The 22,749-nt window shown below is 47.8% G+C and overlaps 1 protein-coding gene across 1 annotated transcript in view; it reads left to right on the top strand.

The window, feature by feature from the left end:
- The window catches only part of AFAP1 (actin filament associated protein 1), a 145,426-nt gene that overhangs the window by 77,032 nt on the left and 45,645 nt on the right, over nt 1-22,749 (top strand). The window contains exons 5-7 of the mRNA XM_052641645.1: nt 3,775-3,986; nt 6,614-6,793; nt 22,277-22,372. Coding sequence (XP_052497605.1) covers nt 3,775-3,986; nt 6,614-6,793; nt 22,277-22,372 — 488 coding nt within the window. The remainder of the gene's footprint in view (nt 1-3,774; nt 3,987-6,613; nt 6,794-22,276; nt 22,373-22,749) is intronic.

The raw sequence follows: 22,749 nt of genomic DNA, 5'->3' as shown, positions 1-22,749 counted from the left end.
CGAAGGGCGGCCGGGGCATGGTCTGCTCTTTCAGTTCAGAATCAGAATCAGCCCAAACCATCTTCCTTCGCCAGGATGTGGTCTTGGATGAGTCACCTGCTCTCCCAACATCATCCTTCCTTCCCTCTGAGATAAGGACACAGCTGTGCACCCACCTCCGGGTGGCTGAGAGGCCCAGCGAGGCAGGGCATGTGACTGTGGAGCCAGCCGCCTCTTCTCACAGCTTTATCCCACAGCGTGCAAATATAAATATAAAAAGTGCTGCCTGGGGGCTTCCCTGGTGGCGCAGTGGCAAAGAGTCCGCCTGCCAGTGCAGGAGACGCGGCTTTAATCTCTGATCCAGGAAGATCCCACATCCCGCGAAGCATCGAAGCCAGTGCTCCACAGCTGCTGAGCCTGGGAACCACAGCTCCTGAAGCCCACGCACCCAGCGCCCGTGCTCCCCAACAGGAGAAGCCGCTGCAGCGAGAAGCCTGCTCACCACACCTAGAGAAAAGCGCACACAGCATCAAAGACCCAACATGGCCTAAAATAAGTCAATAAAACTATTTAGAAAGAAGCGCTGCCTGACACGTAGGAAGTGCTCATTGAGTATTTCTTGCAGGAATGAAATGAGATTTTCCCATCGCTGGCTGATTTAGTCATTCATTCTGTTGTCCATTTGTTCACTCAGTGTTTAGTGAATTTGATATTCTAGAAAGTGAGTTAAGCACTGAGGGGTTCATGGTCCCCCAAGCGGCTATGAGCATGGTCTTTCTAGGATAAAATAGGACTTGATCCGCTGCCCGACTGAAATCTGTCAGCAAACCTTGGACCGTGGAGTAGCTCGTGGTCTTTCACAGGCTCATGCTTTCTTCCCTGGGCCCTGTGTTCCAGCCACACTAAAATTAAAAAAAAAAAAAAAAGCTTTTATTATAAAATACATTTGTCAAACAGTACATAAAATATGAATTTATGCTTAATGACTTTCCATAAAATGGAGCACCGAAATGTCACCACCAGGTCAAGAGGAGAGCGCTGTCAGCCCCGGAAGCTCCCTCCTCCCTCTCGACAGCCTCCTCCCTGCAAGGGTCGCCCCTGACTTGGCTTCAGTGACAGTGACATAAATACTGTTGAAAAGTGCATGGCTCGCCACTGTTTATATTTTTCATTGCTTTTGCAAGTCGTGTCCCTTCTCCTAGCCTCTCCTGTCTGGCTGGCGCCGTTGCATAAGCAGTGGAGGCCGACGGCTTTGTCCAGCCTTCCCCGTGTGCCGTGTGCACGGCCCTCTGGTTCCCTACCTGTCTGAGTACTCGAAGTGTGGATCTGGAGACCAGTTTTATTTAACTTGAGTTAGAATGTGATTTTAAACGGCCATGGTGGCTGCCATGTGAACAGGGGCTGTTGTGTAGACGTAGATGCTGGCGTATGGGGGACAGTGAGTGTGCGCTTGCCCATGCGTGTGTGTGTGTTACTGTGGGGGAAGGAGTGCAGAGGAGGAGGAGAAAGGCCTTGACTCAAGCAGCACGGGAGGGGAGCTGGACTCTTCTCTCCACGGTGGTCTGTAACCCAGACCTTCAGGCGCTCAGATCCCCCAGCCCCACACGTCTCTTGGCACAGCATCCTTCCCACCATCACGGCAGACGCCTCTTAACTGTCACCCCAGCTTCAGCCCACTCTCTCTGCCACTGCCAGAGTTACCTCTAGGGTCAGTTACCCTAGTCTAGACTGGTCACCCTAGTCTCTTCCGTAAAATTCTCCCCTGACTTCTTTAGTAGGATTAAAAGTTAAACCATCGATCACTCTATTCCCCGCCTCCCTTATTAAATAATTCTTTGCAAGGAAGTTGACGTACACACATGTCTCCTGATTGCATATTACAGTCCAGTTTCCGGCCAGTTCTGTTCTGTAGAAGGTCGGCCAGTTCTCGTGCGTCCAGTTGCTTCAGCCACAGATTCTCCTTATCTATCCTTCATTCCTCGTTGAGGTGTTCACTTCTCACATGTATTATGAAAAACAAATGTATTCCAGATGTGTCTGGGGTTGAGGGAATGCCGAGGTGAATCAGACACTGCCTCCAGGACCTTTCGACCCAGCAGGGCTGAAGCGATCCAGATCACTGGCAGTCACTCGTGTTGATTAATCACTTTTAAGATGCCAGCCATCCTTCTGAGGGCTTTGCATTTAAGTTGATCTGACAGTTCTCCAGATGATGATGGCAACATCGACTCAATGGGCATGAGTTTGAGCCGCCTCTGGGAGATAATGAGCGACAGGGGAGTCTAATGTGCTCCATTTCGTGGGGTTGCAAAGAGTTGGACCAAGCGACTGAACAGCAAGCAACAGTTTCTCCCTTCTACACACACGTACCGCTTGCTCTGCGCCAGGCCCTTTGCGAGGCACTGGGACAGTCACATCCAGCAAGGGGGTCTCCCTTCCTGCAAGGGAGACAGCTTGATGTGGGACAGACGAGCGACAACACGGTGGCCGAGTTACGCGCTGAGCGGTGTGGAAGCCGAGGGGAGGGTCGTCTCGCCCGGCATCTGAGCTCAGGCTGCTGTAACACAGTGTCACCCGCTGGGTGGCAAAACGATGCTTTTTATGTTCTCAGAGTTGTGTAGGCCTGAAGTCCAAGATCAGGGCTCCAGCGGGATCAGCGTGTGGCGAGCGCGCTCTTCCTGGTGTACGGGTGCCGCCTTCTCCCCGTGTCCTCACGCGGCAGGGAGAGAGAACTCAGGCCTTCCTCTTCCTCCTCTTCTCGGTGGGTTCGGACCCACTCACATAACCTCGTTTACCCATAGTTACCTCCTAAAAGTCCTGTCTCCAGATACAGTGACTTTGGGGTTGGAGCTTCAGCACCTGAATGTGGGGGCACCCCGTTCAGTGCACAGCCGTCAGGTGGTCCAGGGCGGGCTTCGTGGAGTAGGTGCTCTGAGTTAGATCCTAAGTGACGAGCATGTATCCAGGCAAAGGCAGGAGATGGAGTGGGATAAACGGGGAGCCTGGATGAGAGCAGTGTGTGCACAGACCCTGAGGAAGGAAACGGGCTCTGCTATGTAAGTGCTGACGTGCGGCAGAGTAGGAGGGGTGGGCGTGGACGTGGCAGCCCGCAGGGTGGCCTGACTGAGCGGCGTGGCCTGGGTCTGGATCTTGAACCTTAAGAAGGGTTGGTGCCTGTGGAGGAAGGAGGGCATTGCAGACTTGAAAGAACTTTTAAAAATAGATTTACTTATTTGGTTTCCTTGAGTCTTTGGTCGCAGTGCACGGACCCCCAAGTAGCTAAAGGCTCCGGATCACACAGGCTCAGCAGCTGTGGTGCCTGGGCTTGCTGGCCTCTTGGCATGTGGGATCCTAGTTCGCCAACCAGGGATCGCACTCAGGTCTCCTGCATTGGAAGGTGAATTCCAAATCACTGGACCACTGGGGAAGTCCTGAAAGAACTTTCACATCAGGTGTGGGTGGGAGTTTCCTTTGGCAGAAACCATTGTTGAGTGGGGGTCATGGCACCCAGCAAGAATATGGCGAGGATTTAACAGTGTGGGGCCTGCAGGTGCCGAAGTGGTTTTTATAAATGCAGAATTCTTAGTCACTTCATTTGAAAACTCTTTGTTGAGTTTCTACTACCCAAGTCTGAGTTATTTTCCCCCTAGTTTTGCCAGTTGATGTTTTCCAAGCACCCTGAATGCAGAAACCCCCTCCTCACTTACAAATAAAATAATGGAGCCCACAGGTCGTCCTCAAGATAAGGTTTTTGCAACCAGGTTTTTGCTCACTTTTATTTCTCATCTTTGACAGATTATGACTCTGATGCGATGAGTAGCTCTTACGAATCATATGATGAGGAAGAGGAGGATGGGAAGGGGAAGAAGACGCGGCACCAGTGGCCTTCGGAGGAAGCCTCCATGGACCTGGTGAAGGACGCCAAGATCTGCGCCTTCCTCCTGCGGAAGAAGCGCTTCGGGCAGTGGACTAAGTTACTCTGCGTCATCAAAGACACCAAACTGCTGGTAAAGCCTCGCCACTCGGTTCTCTTGTGTAGAGTTGGTGAGACGCAGTGGGCCGTCTAACCAGGTTTAATCTACACCCAGCCAACATTCACATTGGTGGACACAGAGGGAGCGCTGAAGCGCTGGCCCGTGACCGGCCATCAGCAAGCCTGGCTGAGGCTCCCAAGCCTTTAACGCCCTTTTCTTGCCAGCTCCCTAAGCACTCAGTGGGCAAAACCATCCCCGCCTCGGGCCAGCGTCTGCGGCTCGTGTCAGTGGAAATGCACGCTGCTGGAGCTTGCCAGACGTCCCAGGATGGATTTTCTCATTTGTAGTGAGTCAGTGAATTCCTCAAAGCCAGGTCATCGAAGGCGAACGGGCAGGCCAGGCGAGGTCTGGGGGACAGTGCCCAGGAAAGGAAATTCTTCTGGAGAGCTAAAAGCTGACTCTTTCCTCTTTTTGTAACTCAGGGAGGCAGAATAGAAAGAGAGGAGCGGGGGCAGGAGGACGCATACCCTCTGCTACAGGCGCCGCGGGGGAGCCTAGAGGGGAAGAGCCTTTTGAGACTCATCCTCTGTCCCTCCTCCCTCCTTCCTTCCCAGTTTCAGAAATCACGGTTGGTTGTTGGCATTAAGAATGGTAGACTATGTTTTTGTATTTTGTTTTGCCTTCAGATGAAGCTTGGGGAACAAAAATCACTCAAAATCCCATCATTAAAACAGAACACGTGAGGGTGTATGATTCTGTATCTCACTTTTCAGTGGAGCAGAGAACCTCCCTTTTAAAAAAAACAGTCTCATCTGTGAATTATGGGAATCTTATTTTACTAGATTCTTAGGACATACTATGTTTTTTGATTTATGGTTTTGTAAAAAAAAAAAAAACAACAACACTTTTTAAGCAGTGAGAGTACATGTTTTTTTCCACATGTGTGGCCTGAATTTCTCCCAAATTTGGTCTATGCCAAAAAATGATGATGCCACGGGGGAATTTTAAAGTAAAGAACGAAAGAAAGAAAGATTAAAAAGATTAATATGGTCCGTATTTACAATCTGACATAATGGCTACAAGATGTGGATATGTTATATAAACGTTTTAAAAATACACAGTTGGCTCTTGTGTAAAGGGCTTCCCTAGTGGCTTAGCTGGTAAACAATCTGTCTGCAATGCAGGAGACCTGGGTTCGATCTCTGGGTTGGGAAGATTCCCTGGAGAAGGGAAAGGCTACCCACTCCTGTATTCTGGCCTGGGGAATTCCAGGGACTGTATGTATAGTCCATGAGGTTGCAAAGAGTCAGACACGACTGAGCAACTTTCACTTCACTTCTCATGTAAAAGAAGTTTTAGAGCATACTGTGGGAAGCCTGTGGTTGGGGTAGGGTCAGCAGTTGTCAGTCTTCCCTGGTGGCTCAGAGGATAAAGCGTCTGCCTGCAATGCAGGAGACCCGGGTTCGATCCCTGGGTTGGGAAGATCCCCTGGAGAAGGAGATGGAAACCCACTCCAGTATCCTTGCCTGGAGAATCCCATGGACAGAGGAGCCTGGCGGGCTACAGTCCACGGGGTCACAAAGAGTTGGAAGAGACTGAGCGACTTCACTTTCACTTTTCACTTTCACTTTCAGCAGTTGCCAGAGGTGCCGAGTCCACCCTCTGCCCCAGCCCCTTCCCTTCCTGTCTCTTCCTTCCCTCACTCGTCAGCTGCTTCTTCCATCACTTACCAAGTTTCCCATCTTCCAAACCGGGATGATGATACCATTTAGAGTAGCTGTAAATATTTAAGAAGAGATGAATGGAAAGCCATGCAAAAGCACTGTCTTTGATGAAATGCAGAATCAAAGTTTTGTTATGAAACTTTTTTTCATTCAAAAATGACCTACGATCCAACTGCCCAGATTACTCCTGTTGACACTGAAAGAAAAAAATTAACAGTGATAAAAGCAAGTACTCTCTAAGTCTCACAGAACAGAAAGCTGTAAACGGAAAACAAAACAGCAGCCTTTTCCCCTAAATGCCCGCAGTGTGTTTTCCCACGGGCGCCACCATGACTAGCTTCTTTGAATGTCCTTCCAGAACCCGTTTGTCTCTGCACCCAGGCGGCTCTCTGGTGGGCACTGAGATGTGCCCAGACCCCTTCAGTGCCCTTCCGTGGACCCTGCACTCAACTGGAAAGCACAGCTTGGCTGACGTTTCGGTCTATTATATGCTGATATGTATACTCTTCATAAAATGATTCATCTGTGTTTCAGAGAGAGAGTAGGGATGAGATAGGTAGACATGAAATGACATAAATTGTGGGGTCTCCAAGGTGCTGTATGCCCACGTTAGAGAAAATCTAATACATTTCATGTCACCTGTAGCGGAAGCTGGAACATAAGATCCATCAGGACTTGACACCCCGCCGAGTCATGCTAGTTAACTCTGCTGAGTTACGAGCAGGTGTGTTTGCACACGCACAGAGGTGAGGTGTGGGTGTACAGTGGGGCTCTGTGTATGAGTCCCCGGATCTTCAGGGACTCCAGCCTCTGAGCATCTCTGCCCTTCAGCCGGACCTCCAGGTGCTTCTCCAGCGCTCTTTTCACTGTGCGTAGTTTCATCCGTGGTAAAGGACTTGCTTATACCCTTACTCTGATCTCTCCTGTCCATCACAGTGCTACAAAAGTTCCAAGGACCAGCAACCCCAGATGGAACTGCCGCTCCAAGGTTGCAACATTACATATATCCCGAAAGACAGCAAAAAGAAGAAGCATGAGCTGAAAATCACCCAGCAGGGCACAGACCCACTTGTTCTTGCCGTCCAGAGTAAGGAGCAGGCTGAGCAGTGGCTGAAGGTAACTTGTGTTGCTTTTGTTTCTGAGCCAGTTTCCTTCCTGAACCTCTTCCTGAGATCTGTTTTTTTTGTTTAATGTGCGTTTTTTTATGGAAGCACAGGCAAACAGTGGATTAGCCTGTCTTTGATGTCTTGAATATTCTGATTACTTTGAGGTTAATCATTTTAAATTTTGTCTTCAAAAGGGCATTCTGCCTCCTGTTTGCGATCTACTTCTAGAATTTTCTCTTTTGGCTTGGTTTTTATCGTTTTGCTTGGTCATGTCTGAAGTGAAGTGTTAGTTGCCCAGTTGTATCCGACTCTTGCGACCCCATGGACTGTAGCCTGCCAGGCTCCTCTGTTCATGGAATTCTCCAGGCAAGAATACAGGAGTGGGTTGCCACTTCCTCCTCCAGGGGACTGAACCTGGGTCTCCTGCTTTGCAAGCAGATGAGCCTTTACCGTCTGAGCCACCAGGGAAGCCCTTTGTGTCTGGATGTAGTTTTTTTTTCCCTGCTCAGGTTTCCCTGGGCCTTTTAAATCTGTGGATTTAAGTTTTTTTAAAGTTTTTTCTAAGTTTTGGGAAAAGTTTTCAGCCATTTCCCTTAAAATATCACTGCCCCATTCCCTTGCCTCTCCCAAATAATGTAAATATATGTTAGACTTTCCCACTGTTTTCTACTTTTGTCTTCTCCTTTCGTTTCTTATCCTTATTTTCTCCCTTTAGTCTTGTTAATTTTTTCCTGTTACTTTCCAGATCACAGTTTCTGTCTTCAGCTGTATCTAATCTGCTAATAAATTTGCTCTTGTTCACTGGGTTCTTTATTTCGTCTCTGGTAGTTTTCAGTTCTGGAATTTGTAGCTGCTTCCTTTTAGGAACTTTTGTTTGGCTTTTCTCTCCATGACAAGCACATACAGGCATGCTTCTTTTGACTGTGGTTTCTGTTGAGTTTGGATCTATGGATTCTTTTCTTGTGTATATCGCTTTGTCTTCTTGTCAGGGTATCTGATGATCATGCTGGTCATTATCTTCACATTTGGAAAAAAAATATTATAGTACATTTTGGTGTCAGCTCTACTGAAGTATAATTCAAATATCCTACAGCTCATCCCTTTAAAGTATGATTCATTGGTTTTCAGTGGATTCATAGAGTTGTGCAACTATCAGCATAATCTGATTTCAGCACGTTTGCATCAGCTCAAAGAGAAACACTGTCCTTACTGTGACTTAGCAGTCACTTCCCCCAGTTCCAGCCCCAGCCAACCACTCATCCGCTCTCTGTCCCTATAGATTTGCCTGTTCTGGCATTTCCTGCAAACACACTCACACAGCATGTATCCTTTCGTGACTGTCTTCTCTCACTCAGCATGATGCTTGTAGATTCGTCCACACTGTATCTGTGCCAGTCTGTCATTCCTTTTTTCTGCTTTCTGTGTCTTTGCTAAGAAACCATTGTTTAGCCCAAGGCCTGGAAGGTTTGGAGCTCTGTTTCCCTCCAATAGTTCGGCGGTGTTAGCTTTTACATTTAATCTGTGATCCGCTTTGATTTCACCTTCGGTTATAGTGTGAAGTAGGGGTTTAGTCCCATTCTTTCTCCTGTGGCATCCAGTTATCCCTCTAGAAAATAATGTGATTCTTAGCACAGTGGCGTCATTTCCTGGAGAGCACTGTCATTTGCCTGTGGCACAAGCTTTGCTAGGCACTAGGTCTCCAAAATCAGTTTCGTCTGATTTCAGAGCTTGAGATTTTTCAGAGCCCTCCAGATGACCAGGCTGCAGTCCACTAAAAGGCAGGCTTATACTTATTTTAGTCCTATTCCAGCTCCTAATCCTGGGGTCCTACTCTTAAAGGTAGGGCTTCCCAGGTGACTCAGTGGTAAAGAATTCACCTGCCAAGGCAAGGGACGCAGGTTTGACCCCTGGATTGGGAAGATCCACTGGAGAAGGAAATGGCAACCCACTCCAGTCTTCTTGCCTAAGAAATCCCAAGGACAGAGGAGCCTGACAGTCCCTGGGGTCACAAAAGAGTCGAACATGGCTTAGCAACTAAACAACAACAAAAGTGTGGGGTTTTGCCAGGGACCTGTCTTTTCTGTGCCCTAGACCCAAGCTTTTGGTTCGCATTCCTCCCGAGCTGTCAGAGTACTAGCTGGCTTCTCAGCTACCTCCTCTGGGGAGCAGCGAAGGCAGACCTAGCTGCTGGCCTGCCTCTCGATATCTCCGTCTACCTCTGGGTCACGGCCGGGTAATTCCACGCTATGCTCACAGCTGTTCTCTGCTTTTAGGAGGACGCTGTGTGTATCTCATCTTGCTTTCCTGATGGTCTTTATCAGGGGGATTGGTCCATACCTTCTAGTCTGTCATTGCCTGATAGTACTTGCTGTGAAGAAAAAGGCTGGGATGGGCTGGGAAAGCTTGAGGAGGCGTTTTATAACGCTGCTTTTATAATAAGATGCCGGCGCCCGTTAAACTCAGAGCCCCGCTTCCCTCTCCTCCCCTGGAAAAGCACAGGGCCAGACTCTGCAGTGACAACAGTGATCATTTCTGCTGGGGCAGGGCACACAGATGTGGCTTTCGCATGTCTGTAATTTGGGGATGGAGCAGAGCGTTTGTTTTTTTAATGGGAGTCCTGTGATTGAGAGTTCCGGCTGCTGAGTTTGCTTCTCCTTCCAGACACAGAACCTAATATGTCACATGTCAACCCCTGCTGTTACCGAAGTACTTTTCCATCGTCAACAAAGCTGCCCCTAAAAGTTGTAACGGTTAGCCATTTCATTTTACAGGTGAGGTACTGAGTCCCAGATAGACACAATGGCGCACCAGTCAACCTGTGATGGAGCCAGGAGTGGGCTTCAGAATTTCCTGACTTCATTTTCATCTTCATTCTGCTGGGCCATCGGACAATTTGCCGTTTTCTCTTTTTATTCCTGACTTCTGGGTTCTTAGCACCATTCCTTCATTAAGGAGGGAAAGAATGAGGAAATAGATGAAAAGCCTTATTTATGATTCTGCTTTCTCCACCTGGTTACCTGTATCTGGCCTTCTGCATCTTTGTGTTTACCTGTTTCTTAGGGGAGAACCGAGAAAGGATGCTCTGAAACCTAAGCTTTCTTCTCTCTTCACTCCATTCTCACAGTTTGTTGACTATTTAATGCGCACTGAGTCCCAGCTCCCTTCTTAGTTACACTGCTCTAATGTGAAATCATGTAGAGTTCACTGGGTTTTATTACTTCGTCGGGAAATAATATTGAGCTGACCGTGCTGCTCACAAACACACAGTTAAAGACAAAACTTTTTCAAGAAGTCAGGTGCTAGTGGAGTGAAACAGTCTCACATCTATTTCAGCAAATGTGAAATACAGTTCAGGGCTACTTAGCCAATTTCAGAGTGATGACTCTGTCAGTGGACGTCGAATTGCAAGAACTTTTTAGCATTTGCTCATATTTCTTTAAAAAGAAGCAAATATGTGGTAAATTACCTTTTTCTGAAGGGTTTACCTTAATTACTCCATTTAACGTTTGTGCTTCACTCCCAATTGCATATTATAATACAGGAACCTAAGAAGGCTTGATTAGAAAGGAAAGTCAGATGACAAAACTGGTTTTAATCAGATACAAAATTTTAATTTTTTAAAACCAGCAGAGCTCTGGGATGTTTCAGTTTAATTTCATCCAGATATTGTCTTTAGATTGGCTGCCTTTTCAGAATTATCTGGAATTTAAAACAGAGATTTCTAATGATTTGCTACCTAAGAATTTTTTTTTTTTTTGGTTTATGTCTTTTACCCTTTTTAAGATCCCCAAAGCCACAGGTGTACTTGAAGCATGCCTCCCCTGTTAATTCTCTCTCCCTCTTCCAAGATAACTTTTATCTAGAGTTTGGTCTTTATTATCTAGGTATGCTTTAGAAAGACTTTTTACTTACACATGTATATACTCATAAACAAGGACAATATTATTTTTCATGTTTAAACTTTCTGCATAAATGGCTTCAGCCTGTGCATGTCTTGCCGCCAGCTTTCTTCACTCAGCTATTTGCACACTCTCGCTATCCTGGGCCGTGTTCAGTGCGTGTTCTCACGCGTGTGCCCTGGTCTGGGTGTCCTGGTTTCTCCAGGATGGGGACCATCTATTGGAACTGCTGAGTTTGGCATGTGCTCATCTTCACCGTTACTGGAGCTTGGCAGATTGTTTTCCCGGCTCCTTTGTATAACTGAGCCTCCTCCAGCAGTGTGTGAGAGGAATCATTTTGTGTGTTCCTTTCAGAGTTTCTTTGTACATGTGCAAGCAAACAGACATGCGGATTTCAATTCCCATCCTCCCACCCTCATAAAAAGGGTGTATTCTGCACCTAGTCTTTCCCCCACCAAATAGAGTAATTTTGAGATTTTTTTCCAAATTAAAGAATACCACACTTCCTTTTTTCTCTCTTACACTACATAGCATTTCGCTTTATAAACAGAATATGCCTCCTATTTATGGATGTTGGATTGTTGTCATCTTTTGATGTGACGGAGTTCTGTATTACTTATCCTGTGTCCACAGCATCTCACACTTCTGCTAGTCTGTAGGCTAAATTTCCAAAGAGAGTAATTATTTGTATGAAGGTTACAAGCATTTGTAATTTTGAGATATAGATGAACCCCTCATGAAGAGTGGTTCAGCTTCCCATCAACAGTATGTATGTGCCTCTTTCTCCACTGTCTTGCCAGAGAGAGCATGTTACCAGCCTTTGGATTTTTGCCAGCCTGGGAGGGGAGACTGACACCTCATCTAGTTTTAATCTGCATTTATCGCCTTATGAACGGCACGGGGCATCCTTTTAGAGTTTAAGAGCCTACGGCTGTGTTGCTGTTTCTGTGAGCTGTCTGTTTATATCCTCTTTGTAGATATCCTGCTCAGAAATCTCTGTTTAAGGAAACTCCCGATTCCGGAGGCTGAGCCAGGTTTGGTAGTCACAGCTCTAGCCCAGCCTGGTAATTTCCACTTGGATAGAAGTTCTCACGGAAGAAGCAGGGTTTGAGACCACAAGTAAGCTCTCAGTCAGGTAGTCTGCGAAGGTAAATAGCATTCCATAGCCATTTTCACTCAAGTTTTATTTGGGTCTTATAATTGCTTCCGAAATTCATCATAATCAATGTAAAAAAGGCAGGAGGGAGAAGGGAGTGAGCCAGTCCTGCGTAGAGAGCGTGTCACTAGAGGGCAGACTGGAGCCTGACCCGGAGTTGTGATCTCAGCTCCAGAAGCTTCTTGCTGAATGTCTCAGATGAGCTACTTGACTTCTCAAAACATAGAGTTTTCTCATCTATGAAGTGAAAGGGGTGGAAAGGAGTATTTCCTTTTGGAGTTGTGGTGAGGATACAGCAATATGAAAATGAAAGTGTTAGTCTGACTCTGTGACCCCCATGGACTATAGCCTCTGTCCACAGAATTCTCCAAGCAAGAACACTGGAGTGGGTTGCCATTCCCTTCTCCAGGGGAATCTTCTCGACCCAGGGATTGAACCCCCAGGTCTCCTGCATTGCAGGCAGATTCTTTACTGTCTGAGCCACCAGCTTAAGACCTAAAGCATTTAGAAGAGCACCTCGCCTGTATGAGCACGTATGTACGTGCGAGCTGCTGTTGGTGGTGGTGTTAATCAATTTACAAGCTCCTGCTGACATCAGTTTGGAAGTCAGGATAACAGAGGATGTTTTCGGGGGCCAGAGTGGTAAGCATCCACCTCCCTTCCTCCTGCCCTCCTTTGTCCAGACCTGCAGGGAGGCCGGGAAGCACTATCCTCCTGTGTACCCTCAGACGGGACACCGCGTGCCAATCTTCTGCCACATCCCCTATTGCAAAATAAACTAAGAAACATCCCAAACAACCCTCTAAACAGTTTACACCAAAGAGAAGGTTTTAAAAACTTGCCTACTCTGGGTCTTCGTTGCAGCGTGCAAGATCTTTTTTTACTTGTGGCATATGAACTCTGAACTGTGGCATGTGGGGTCTAGTTCCCTGACCAAGGATGGAACCCCAGGCCCCCTGTGTGGGGAGCATGAAGTCTTAGCCACCAGACCACAGGGAAGTCCCCAGAGAGAATGTTCAAAGGGAGTTGTCTGCACTGTAGACACCACTGACCTCTTCGGAGGAGAATCTGTGAGAGTTCTAGTGCTGACTTTGGTATAAATTTGGTATCAGTCTCATCCACCCTTTTCTTGCTCTTTTCCCCCACTCCCAGCTGGGCAGCGTCGTCCTGTTCTTACAGCATCTCCTGATCGCTCCTGCTTTGGAGGAACACAGTTGGGAAGAGTTCTCACCATGGTTTAATGTGCTGAGAGCATTGTGGTTTTGCCAGAGCTCTCAAGGGAATCACAGCATGGTTTATTGTATACGTCAGCTCAGAGAACACCATCCGGTTTGTCCTTTAATGAAGGTCTTTCAGGACTTCCTGGTGGTCCAGTGGATAAGACTTTACCTTCCAATGCAGTGGGTGTGGGTTCAATCCCTGGTCAGGAAGCTAAGATCCCATATACCTTTCAGTTAAAAATCCAAACCAAGCAACAGAAGCAATATTGTAAGAAATTAATTTGTTGTTGTCCAGTTTCTATGTTGTGTCCAACTCCTTGTGACCCCAGGGACTGCAGCACGCCATGCCTCCCTGTCCCTCACAGTCTCCTGGACTTTGCCCAAGTTCGTGTCCATTGAATCGGTGACGCTATCCAACCATCTCATCCTCCGCTGCCCTCTTCTCCTTTTGCCTTCAGTCTTTCCCAGCATCAGCATCTTTTCCAATGAGTCAGCTGTTCACATCGATAGAGACGTAAAGAAATGAAAAGTAAAATAAGAAGTTGAAAAATGTAGCATTAAAAAAAATGAAAAAAAGAAAAGTCTGTGTTCACCCAGGATCTCCCTTTCCTTCATTTCTTTTTGAAGTAGGGCCTCCGGCATCACTCTCACTCTAAAGATGTTACTAAAACACAATTGTTTCTAATAGAGCAGACCTTCTTGAAACAGCTCCTTTCAGCTTTGATGGGAAATGTCTTTATTTCACGTTAACTCTTTGTGGTAAGTCAGCCACCGCTTGCATCAGTTGCACCTTTGAGTGTGACGTGTCATTTTTCCCTGTGTCTTCTTTTGAGATTTGCTTACTCTTTGCTTTTTATCAGTTGACGATGATGTGTGTGGGTGTAGCTCTATAGGTTTTGATCTTTCTCAGGGTTTGAGCTTTGTTGTTGTTCTGTGGGTGGAGGTTTTTCAGCATTGTTGCACCATTTGGGGCCATATCTCTTCACGTATTTTTCTGCCTCATTTTTTTCTCTCCTCTTCTTGTATGTGTTAGGTCACTTGGAGTAGCCCAGGGGTTTTTGGATACTCTGTTCTCTTCTCTTCTTTCTCCCATGCATTTCAGTTTGGGTGGATATTTAGCTTGACCCCTGCTCAAGTTTCCTGGTCCTTCCCTCCTCTGTGTCTAGCGTGCCTTTAAGCCCATCTAATGAGTTATGTAACGGCCCATGTTTCATTTCTAGCATCTCTCTTTTTTTAAAAAGAAATAGTTTTTATCTCTCTTCTGAAATGCCCTGTCTCTTCACACGTGTTGTGTATCTTTTTCGTGATCTCTTCTGATTTCCTATCATGGTTATCCTAAAGTCTCTAGTAATTTTAATGTTTGATTCATCCCTAGGACTACTCGCATTGAATTTCTCTCTTGAGTTTACATGTGCTTTGTGTGAAAGAACAGTAGAGACAGAAGTAAAGACTGTTTCCTCCAGAAAGGGGAGTGTCCCTTCTCCTGTTTGCCGCTCGTAGGTGGGCTGCCTCGGTCTCCCCTGCAGTGGAGGCGGATCTGGACTCGGGGGGCTGCAGCTTCACTGTGCCTCACTTTGCATGTTGTCGCATGTTTTCAGGGCTCGATCTGGAATTTTCCATCAGCACGCCTCAGGTTCTGAGCTGTCGTGGGAGTCTGGAGCTCTCTGTGTGCTACAGACACACGGCAGTGTTCTGGGCCACCTTGCTTTCCTTTTTGGCTTGATGAAGGCTGGCTCTTTGGTTTGCTGGGGTCTCCTCTCTGTCCTGCAGTTGTGCCTCTGGCCTCCCATGCCTTGGGAGAAATCTTTCTGTCCTGGTGTGTCTCTAGCTTTTGCAGGCTGGCTGCCTTGTACTCTGGGAAAGCCCAGGTCCCTCTGGAGGAGGGGATCGTCTCCACTGCTGCCATGAAGCAGCTGCCTTGCACTTGGCCAAAGTCCCGTGTGTCTCCAGAGTCATCCCTGAGCTCAGCTTCTTTAGCTCTAGCCTTCCTGGCTGTTCTTACACACTCAGGACAGAAGCAAGGGAAAGAAGTGGCAGGCGGGTATAGACTCATTCTGCCACTGCGTCTCCTTGACTTTTAAACGGTTATGCCAGCCTTCATGTGGCTACTTGGCCTTCCCTGGTGGCTCAGCTGGTAAAGAACCCGCCTGCAGTGCAGGAGACCTGGGCTCGATCCCTGGGTTGGGAAGATCCCCTGGCGGAAGGCATGGCAACCCACTCCAGTGCTCTGGCCTGGAGAATCCCATGGACTGTATAGGCCATGAGGTCACAGAGTCAGACACAACGGAGCAACTTTCACTTCACTCAGTCATGTGGCTGCTAGAAACTTTCTGGTTCCTCCTCCTCTCTGTGGCGGGTCCCCTCCTCCTGCTGTTCTGCCACTTGGGAGGCAGCTGGGGTCACTTCCTTCTTAAGAAGGACTCTTCACTTTTGAGAACTTACCTCACTGAGGCTTCTTTGTATCCTCAGTGCTTTAATGAGTTAAAAAAATGCTACAGGTTTTTTTAGAAAACATTATCCACACTGCTTTGTCAAAGTGAGAGTGGTGGCCTGTGTGCCTGTTTTGTGGCAACAGAGCTCAGGAGACCCTGTGCTCCATTTTTATTCCTTAGTCTTGCCAGAAGTTTATCCATTTTATTAGTTCTTTCAGAAAAACCCCCAATTTTTCCACTGTTGATGTTTCTCTGTGGTACTATTGCTTTCTATTTTATTAAGTTCTCTTCTTTCACTTTGTTTTGGCTTGATTTTCTACAATTATCCCAGTTTCTTGAATAGTATACTTAGATAATTAATTGTTATGCTTTTACATATATATATATATATATATTTAAAGCTATGCATTTCCCTCTAAGCACAATTTTAGCTAAAACCTCTATTTTGATCTTTTTTATCATTTAATTTAAAATATTTTCTAATTTCTGTTGTGAGTCCCCTTTTTAGTAGTGGTTTATTTGGCAATATATTGCTGAGTTTCCAAGTGTTTAGTGATTTTTAAAAAAAAATTTACCTGATTGTTTTAAATTTCTAGTCTAATTCCACTCTAGTCACAGAACTTTACGTGGTTTCACAAAGTAGATGTTTTGTAGACTTGACTTACTGCTCGGCATGTGGTCAGTTTCCGGTGTGCGTTCTGTGTCTACTCGTAAGGGGTGTGTATTGTGCGTTTGCTGGGTGTCCTCTTCTATAGATGGCTATTCGAGCACAGTCATGAATTGTCATGTGAAGACCTTTTACATCTTTACTAATCGATTTATTTTATGCGTTACTCCAAGGGAGAGACGTGGGAGTATCTACCACTTTGATTATGAATTTATCTATTTGTCTTTATTATTTCCTTCAGTTTTTGCTTAATATTTTTGAGACTGTGTTGTTTGTTACATATATAATTTAAATGGCTATATTTACTGGGAGTTAAAACCTGAAATGTTCCTCTTTCAGTGTTTCTTGCTTAAAGAATTACTCTCTGATTAATCTGTAGATTGATAATCTTCCCTAATGGTACCTTTTTGATGAATAGAACTTGTGAAATCTGAAATCCACCATATGAAGTCTTTTACTTCTATTGATGTTTGTTGTTTATTTGCGAAGTCATGTCCGACTCTTTGTCCAACAGTAACGTGCCAGACTCCTCTGTCCATGGGATTTCCCAAGCAAGAATGCTGGAGTGGGTTGCCATTTCCCTCTCCAGGGGACCTTCCCTACCCAGGAATTGAACCCGCATCTCTTGTGTCTCCTGCGTTGGCAGGTGGATTCTTTACCTCTGAGCCACCGCCTAAATCCTTTTTTTACTGGTATAGTCAGTGCATTTTGCATCCTGCCCCCCAAATTTTAGCATATCCCAAGTCATCACGATAAAGCCTCTATTTCCTTCCGGAAGTTTTCTGGCTCTGTCCGTGTAGGCCTCTGATTCATCCGTTTTGGTTCTCAGGTACAGGATGAGATGTGGGAGTCGAGATCCATTTTCTTACGTATGTATGGTCAGTTGTCTTAGAACCGCTGAAACACCAGTTTCTGTGACGGGAAACGCACTGTTCATGCTGCGTGCGAGCCCTTCACTGGCCCCGTGTCCCGGCTCCACAGGTCAGGCCACAGTGTCTTGCTTGCTGCATCTTTAGAGAGAGCCTTGAAATCAGCTGTCATGTGGTTTCCAGCACGGTTCTCTGTTTTTCTAAATGATTAAAAACTTTGAAATCGTGTTTTTATGTGTAAAAAAGCCAGCACTGTCATCCTAGTTTTTAATGTCACCTTGTCAAGGCCACATCTTCGTGCTCGAAGCAGATGTTTTTTCCTTAAAGAACTGTCATGCAAGGAACGAGGCGTATTAATCTTGATGACAGCCTGTTAGAGTGACAGAAGAGTGAAAGGAAAGCCTGGAAATCTGGAGTGTATTCTAAGAATGCCTTTAACTCATTATGATATTTTCAGTCACGCAATTTTCCCATTTATCTGTCAAGTGGAAGTAATACTGATCAGAATGATCAAAAAGCTGTTATGGAAAAGGTATATAAATGCCCCCTTAGAATTATAATAAACAGTTAAAATATATGATTTATTGGCATCACCTCTTAGGATTCCTTGCGTGAAAAGCTCTAAGAAGTCTCTAACTTGAATTACTTTATAAAACAAATGCCAAGTTCCCTTATTAATATAAACTCCTATTCTCCCATCTTGTCCTAAACCTTTCATCCCAGGCCTTCAGTATTTTGAAACATGGCTTCAGTGCAGCAGTGAAATATCTCTTCAGTACATCACACACACCCCTCTTTCAGGTATGAGAAGCCCGGGGCCTGTGTTTGGCCAGGACATGACTTGACAGAAACTTCTTCAAGGGCAGCTGCTGAATGTGTTTCTCTCCTTTCGGTCTGCAACTTCCATTAGCAACAACTCTTGCCAAAGTTAACTGTGTGTGTGTGTGTGTGTGTGTGCGCGTGTGTGCACGTGCAGGTGTGTGTGTGTGTGCGTGTGCAGATGTGTGTGCGTGTGTGTGTGTCTGCAGATGTTGCAAACATGAGCCATCTCGTAGAGGTCAGTCAGAAGACAAGAGCCAATATTCCCAGAAATGGGGTGGTCAGGTTTCCTACAAAAATGTGCAGAGATTGTGTTTCTGAAGATGAGGGTTCAAGTTAAAAGCAAACAAAAAATACCACAGAACATATAACAATTTGTTTTTCTTTTTCTGAAGGATTTGTGATTCTGAACTTGGATCCAGTTCCCTTAAATACTCATTGAACTTCTCTCTAGACGCGGCTCTTTCCAAAAAAGTATATTAATATAAAAACCTCCTTTGCAACTATTAAAAAAAATAGGTCAATAAACCCTTTATTTAGAACTTCTGAATTAACTCTGCAGGGGCAGTCTGGCAGTACATAGCAACCAGAGCAGAAAGTCCCACGAAAGTATAACCTGAAAGAAGCCGACCGTTTGATGAAACCTGTGGAAAGAACGACCGGCTTCTGCCCGTGGATCCTTTCCACAGCGTCTTCCTCTGTGCCTGGGAGGGTAGTCACGGATAATTCCTATTGTTAAATCCTTTGGCGATGCTGAGAGGCCACGGGTAACCCCACCAGCCCCAGGTGTGCCGGGAGCCGCCTCCATCTGCTCCTTCTGCGGGGACAGTGTAGGTTCAGGGAGGGAGAACTGAGGCAGAAGAGGTGCAGCTGTTCTGCGCGCGATGTTGTGAGTGCGCAGATCCCGGCTTCATCAGCAGAGGCTGCTTAGTAACCGCCCCAGGCTGCAGGGGCCCAGAGACCCCTCAGCTCCTCAAACCTCCATCTGATGGAGAAACAGGGCCTGGTAACAGGGACAGGGGTGAGTGGAGGGGACGGTCCAGGGACCAGGAGAGAGTGGTAGGGAGGCAGCAAGGCTGCGGTGTTGGTGATGCAGGCGTGGCTTCTAGTTGATGCACACGCTTTCTCTCTCTTGTTTTAAAAACTTCCCAGCTCCCCGAGGACCTCAGGACTCCGCGTGGAGGACCGGGAGAACTGTCACGAGGCTCTGCTTGCCTCCTGCGATGGTCTAGTCTCTTGCCTTGTGTTTTTCATTCACACCTTTTTTTTTTTCCTCATAGAGAATTTCAAGTCGTTTATCTCTTCATTCCCTTCTCTTATTTTTCCTCTCATCAAACTCTTTTTTTTAGTTGCTGTTACACGCTAGGCATTGGGAAAACTAGCCTGAGCGAGGCGGAGCCCCTTCTTTGAAAATGAGCCCAGCTTTAATAGAGGAAGCAGACCAGCGGGTTCAGGATGCCTTTGACCAGGCCCTGAGCACAGGGTGGGGCCGCCCGTGCCCGCCCGTGCCCGTGGAAGCACAGCTGCACCACGTCCCAGGATGCCTGTGCCTGTGCCCTGAGCGCAGCTTGGGGCTGCCTGTGCCCGTGGAGGCACAGTTGCACCGTGTCTCACGCAGGAGGGTCTGAACAGGCTTCCTGGTCATGTGGGAACCAGGCCGCCCTGGAAGGGTGAGTCCTGTTCAGCCAAGAGGGGAGCACACCTCCCTGGGAGACCCCTGAGGTCTAACTGGAGTTGTGTCGATCCTCTACCTTTGGAAAAAAAAGGAAGAAAAAAGGAGAAAGAAAAAAAGACAGTTGTGTTCTGCATAGAAGCTTTTGCCAGAGATAGATTTCTACAGGTTATGCTTTGTGGAGTTTAGCCTTTTAGTGTGAACTGAGTCCCTCAAGACCCTCAGGGTGTGTGTGCAAGTGGATACGCGTTCACGTCTGTACCGCTCGGATGGAGGAAGAGCGCACGTCAGCTGTGTCGCTGAGCTGCTGTGCTGGCCGTCGCTTTGCGCACATTCTAGGTGGGGGGTGAGGCTCACAGGGAGGCTCTGCCCTGCATCTGGAGCCCCCTGGGGTTGGGGGGTGGGCTGGGATTCAGCCCTAGCTCCTGTTGGACAGGAGCCCAGGAGTTTTCCATTGCTGCAGTGATGTCGGCATTGGTGACCACAGTCACGTCTTCAGTGGGTATGGATACACATGCAGGTGGTGGCTGAGCACCCAGGGTCCCATTTTCTCTTAATCCAACCATAAGGACAAGACAGGTGGTCTTTCTCCAAAGGAAAGAAAAAGTCTCATCCTTAGATCAAGAGAGCTTGTTCCTTGTCAGCTGAAGGCGTGATAAGCACAAGGAAGTGGGGGACTAAAGACTCAGTGCAAAGACAGCAGCGAAATTAGCACGAAACAGCCAAACTGAGGGAACCTTCCCGCCGGAGACGTTCAGGAGGGGCAAGTCACCTGCTTGGTGCCCCTTTGCTGGTTTTCACACGTGAGACTCAGCAGGGAAACAATGGCAGCGAGCTCTCTGGGTTTCTTCTTTCTTTTTGCCTGTTTTAGTCTCCAGTGTGGATTTCACCCCCGTTGCTCTCTCATAAAGCAGCTGAGCAGCGGGATGGCTGGAGACACCGTCCCAGCCTCCCCTCAGCTCCCGGCTCCAGTCCCAACCCAAGAGCAAGTCGAGGGGGTCTTAGTGTGTCTGCTGGGATCCTGTTGCAGAGTTCCTATACAGATAGCTGGGAGTCTGGCATTGCTGCTTTTCTTTTTTCTTTTTTTGCTCAGAAGGCACTGGGGTTGAACTCAGGTTGCATCTTGGTTCCAAAAAGACTAGTAGACATTCTGAAAGCTGTGCCTGCTAGCTCCTCATTCACAGGAGTGTGAGCTGCACCAGGCCGGGAGCTTGTCTGTCTTGTTTCTTGCTGTCCTTGGTGATCAGAGCACCTTGTAGGAACTCAGGGAGGACGGAAGGGATGGGGGTGGCTGCGGGGTGGCTGTGGTCGGCAGTAGGTGCCACACGGTGGTCCTCACACCTGAGGGTTTGAGCTGGGAGCACTTCCGGAGCTCTCAGCGTCAACAGTACGGGTGCTGGCAGTGATGGCGGCGTCGGTGACCGCAGCCACCGTGTCTTCCTTGTATTGGTACACACGTAGGTGCTGGCTGAGGCATTTTGCACACAGGGTCACATGTTCTCTTAATTCAACTGCAAATACAAGACAGGTCTTGTTGACGCGCCTTCCTTTGCTAGTAAGGACCCTGAGGTCAGAAAGCGTGCAACTCGGCTGCTCCTGATGTGCTTGCCTCGCAGATGGGTCTGCAGGCGCCTTCTCAGACTCTTAGTGCTTATCTTCCCTGCTTCTCCAGACCCCAGCCCTCTCCTGGCTCTGCAGAGCCCCTCCCCAGGGATCCCCTCCAGCCATGCCCGCCCCCCAGTCTCTCTGCCTCTCACACAGACACTCCTCCTCCAGGCATCCTTTGCTGGGCCGTCCCACTCAGCTCTCTCCCTCCCTCCCTCCTGCTCCCTGCTCCTGGGAAGTGTGCTTTCCTGCTTGGCTTCCGGCTTCCGTGTCCACTGCAGCTGGACTCTTGTAGCCACTCCCCTCCTTTGGCGCCATCCTGTGTACTGACCGTGTATCTTCCCCGAAGCTCTGCCCTACTTTGTCTCTCCCCGCCCCACCCCAGACGTACCCCCTCTAGAGCCAAGAGCACCAGCCTCAGCAATGGCTCCCGGGGTCCCGCTGGCCTCTCCTGGCCCATCTCGCCACACAGCACTCTGGGTTTCCCATAAACTCTTCACATCTACCCTTTGTACCTCGTTCCCGCTGCCTAGAGCCTTTTCTACTGGTTCTTCCCATGGCCACATCCTCTGGCCTTTTAGCTCAGCTTGCATCTCACATGTCATCCCAGGAAGGCCTCCCTTGATCTGAATCAGCTGCCCCTTCCTGTTAAAGACCCTTTTCTATTCTTTGTAGCATTGGCGACTGTCTTACATCACCTTCATTTCTTGGGCAATACTCACAGTTTGCTGTGATATCTAACTTTTACTGGAGTGTAAGCCCCATGAGGGCAGGACTCTCACGTACATTATTCCCTTCTGTATCCCAGAACCTCTGTTGTTTTCAGGATGGTCTAGACATTTGGCAAATGGTGAGTGACTGCGTGGGGCTTCCCTGGTGACTCAGCCAATAAAGAATCTGCCTGCCAATGCAGGAGACCTGGGTTCCATCCACAGGGGGGAAGATCCAAAGGAGAAGGAAATGGCAGCCCCCTCCAGTATTCTTGCCTGGAGAATCTCCAGGGACAGAATGAATGAGTGAGAGAATGGACAAGTGAATGCCTGGCCTCCGAGGCTTAACCCCAGAGGGCTCTGAGCCTCAGGCTTTCCCGCCGCGCCTCTTGCCTCCCCTTCGGCCCTCGTGTGAGCATCTCTGCCATTCTGCACTTGCCACAGGTGGTCAGAGACATCTGCAGTGGCTGCAGCGGGCCCGCCGAGCCGGAGTGCCCTCCCCCGCCGAGCTCCCCGGTGCACAAGGTGGAGCTGGAGAAGGTAAGGGGCCTGCTTCTTTCCAGGAATTAACCTTGCAGCTGATTTAGGCCTTCCTGGAAGTTTTAACAGCACCTCTGAGAATTTCAGCATTTCTAGTTGACAAACAAAAAGAAAAAAAAAAACGATGCACCCCTGCTGCGCCTCTGCTTTCCTGGTAGGAAGCACGGGTCAGCTGCTCCACTGACCACGTGGTCTTCGTCCTCTCCAGCTGTAGATGCAGGAAAGGGGTGTGAAGGTGTCACAGGGTTTAAGGTGTTCAAGGCCACCGGCTGTAACAGCAGCGTGCAATCAGCAGGCAGCTCTGTGTTCTTCTGGAATACGGCTTGTGCTTCCCGAGTGTCCCTTCCCAGAGGCTTATTCCCCACAGACAGGTTGCA

This window comes from Budorcas taxicolor, chromosome 6 (genome assembly GCF_023091745.1).
Source record: "Budorcas taxicolor isolate Tak-1 chromosome 6, Takin1.1, whole genome shotgun sequence".
NCBI lineage: Eukaryota > Metazoa > Chordata > Mammalia > Artiodactyla > Bovidae > Budorcas > Budorcas taxicolor.
Note: the sequence above shows the minus strand (reverse complement) of the source record. Positions and strands in the feature narration are given on the sequence as shown.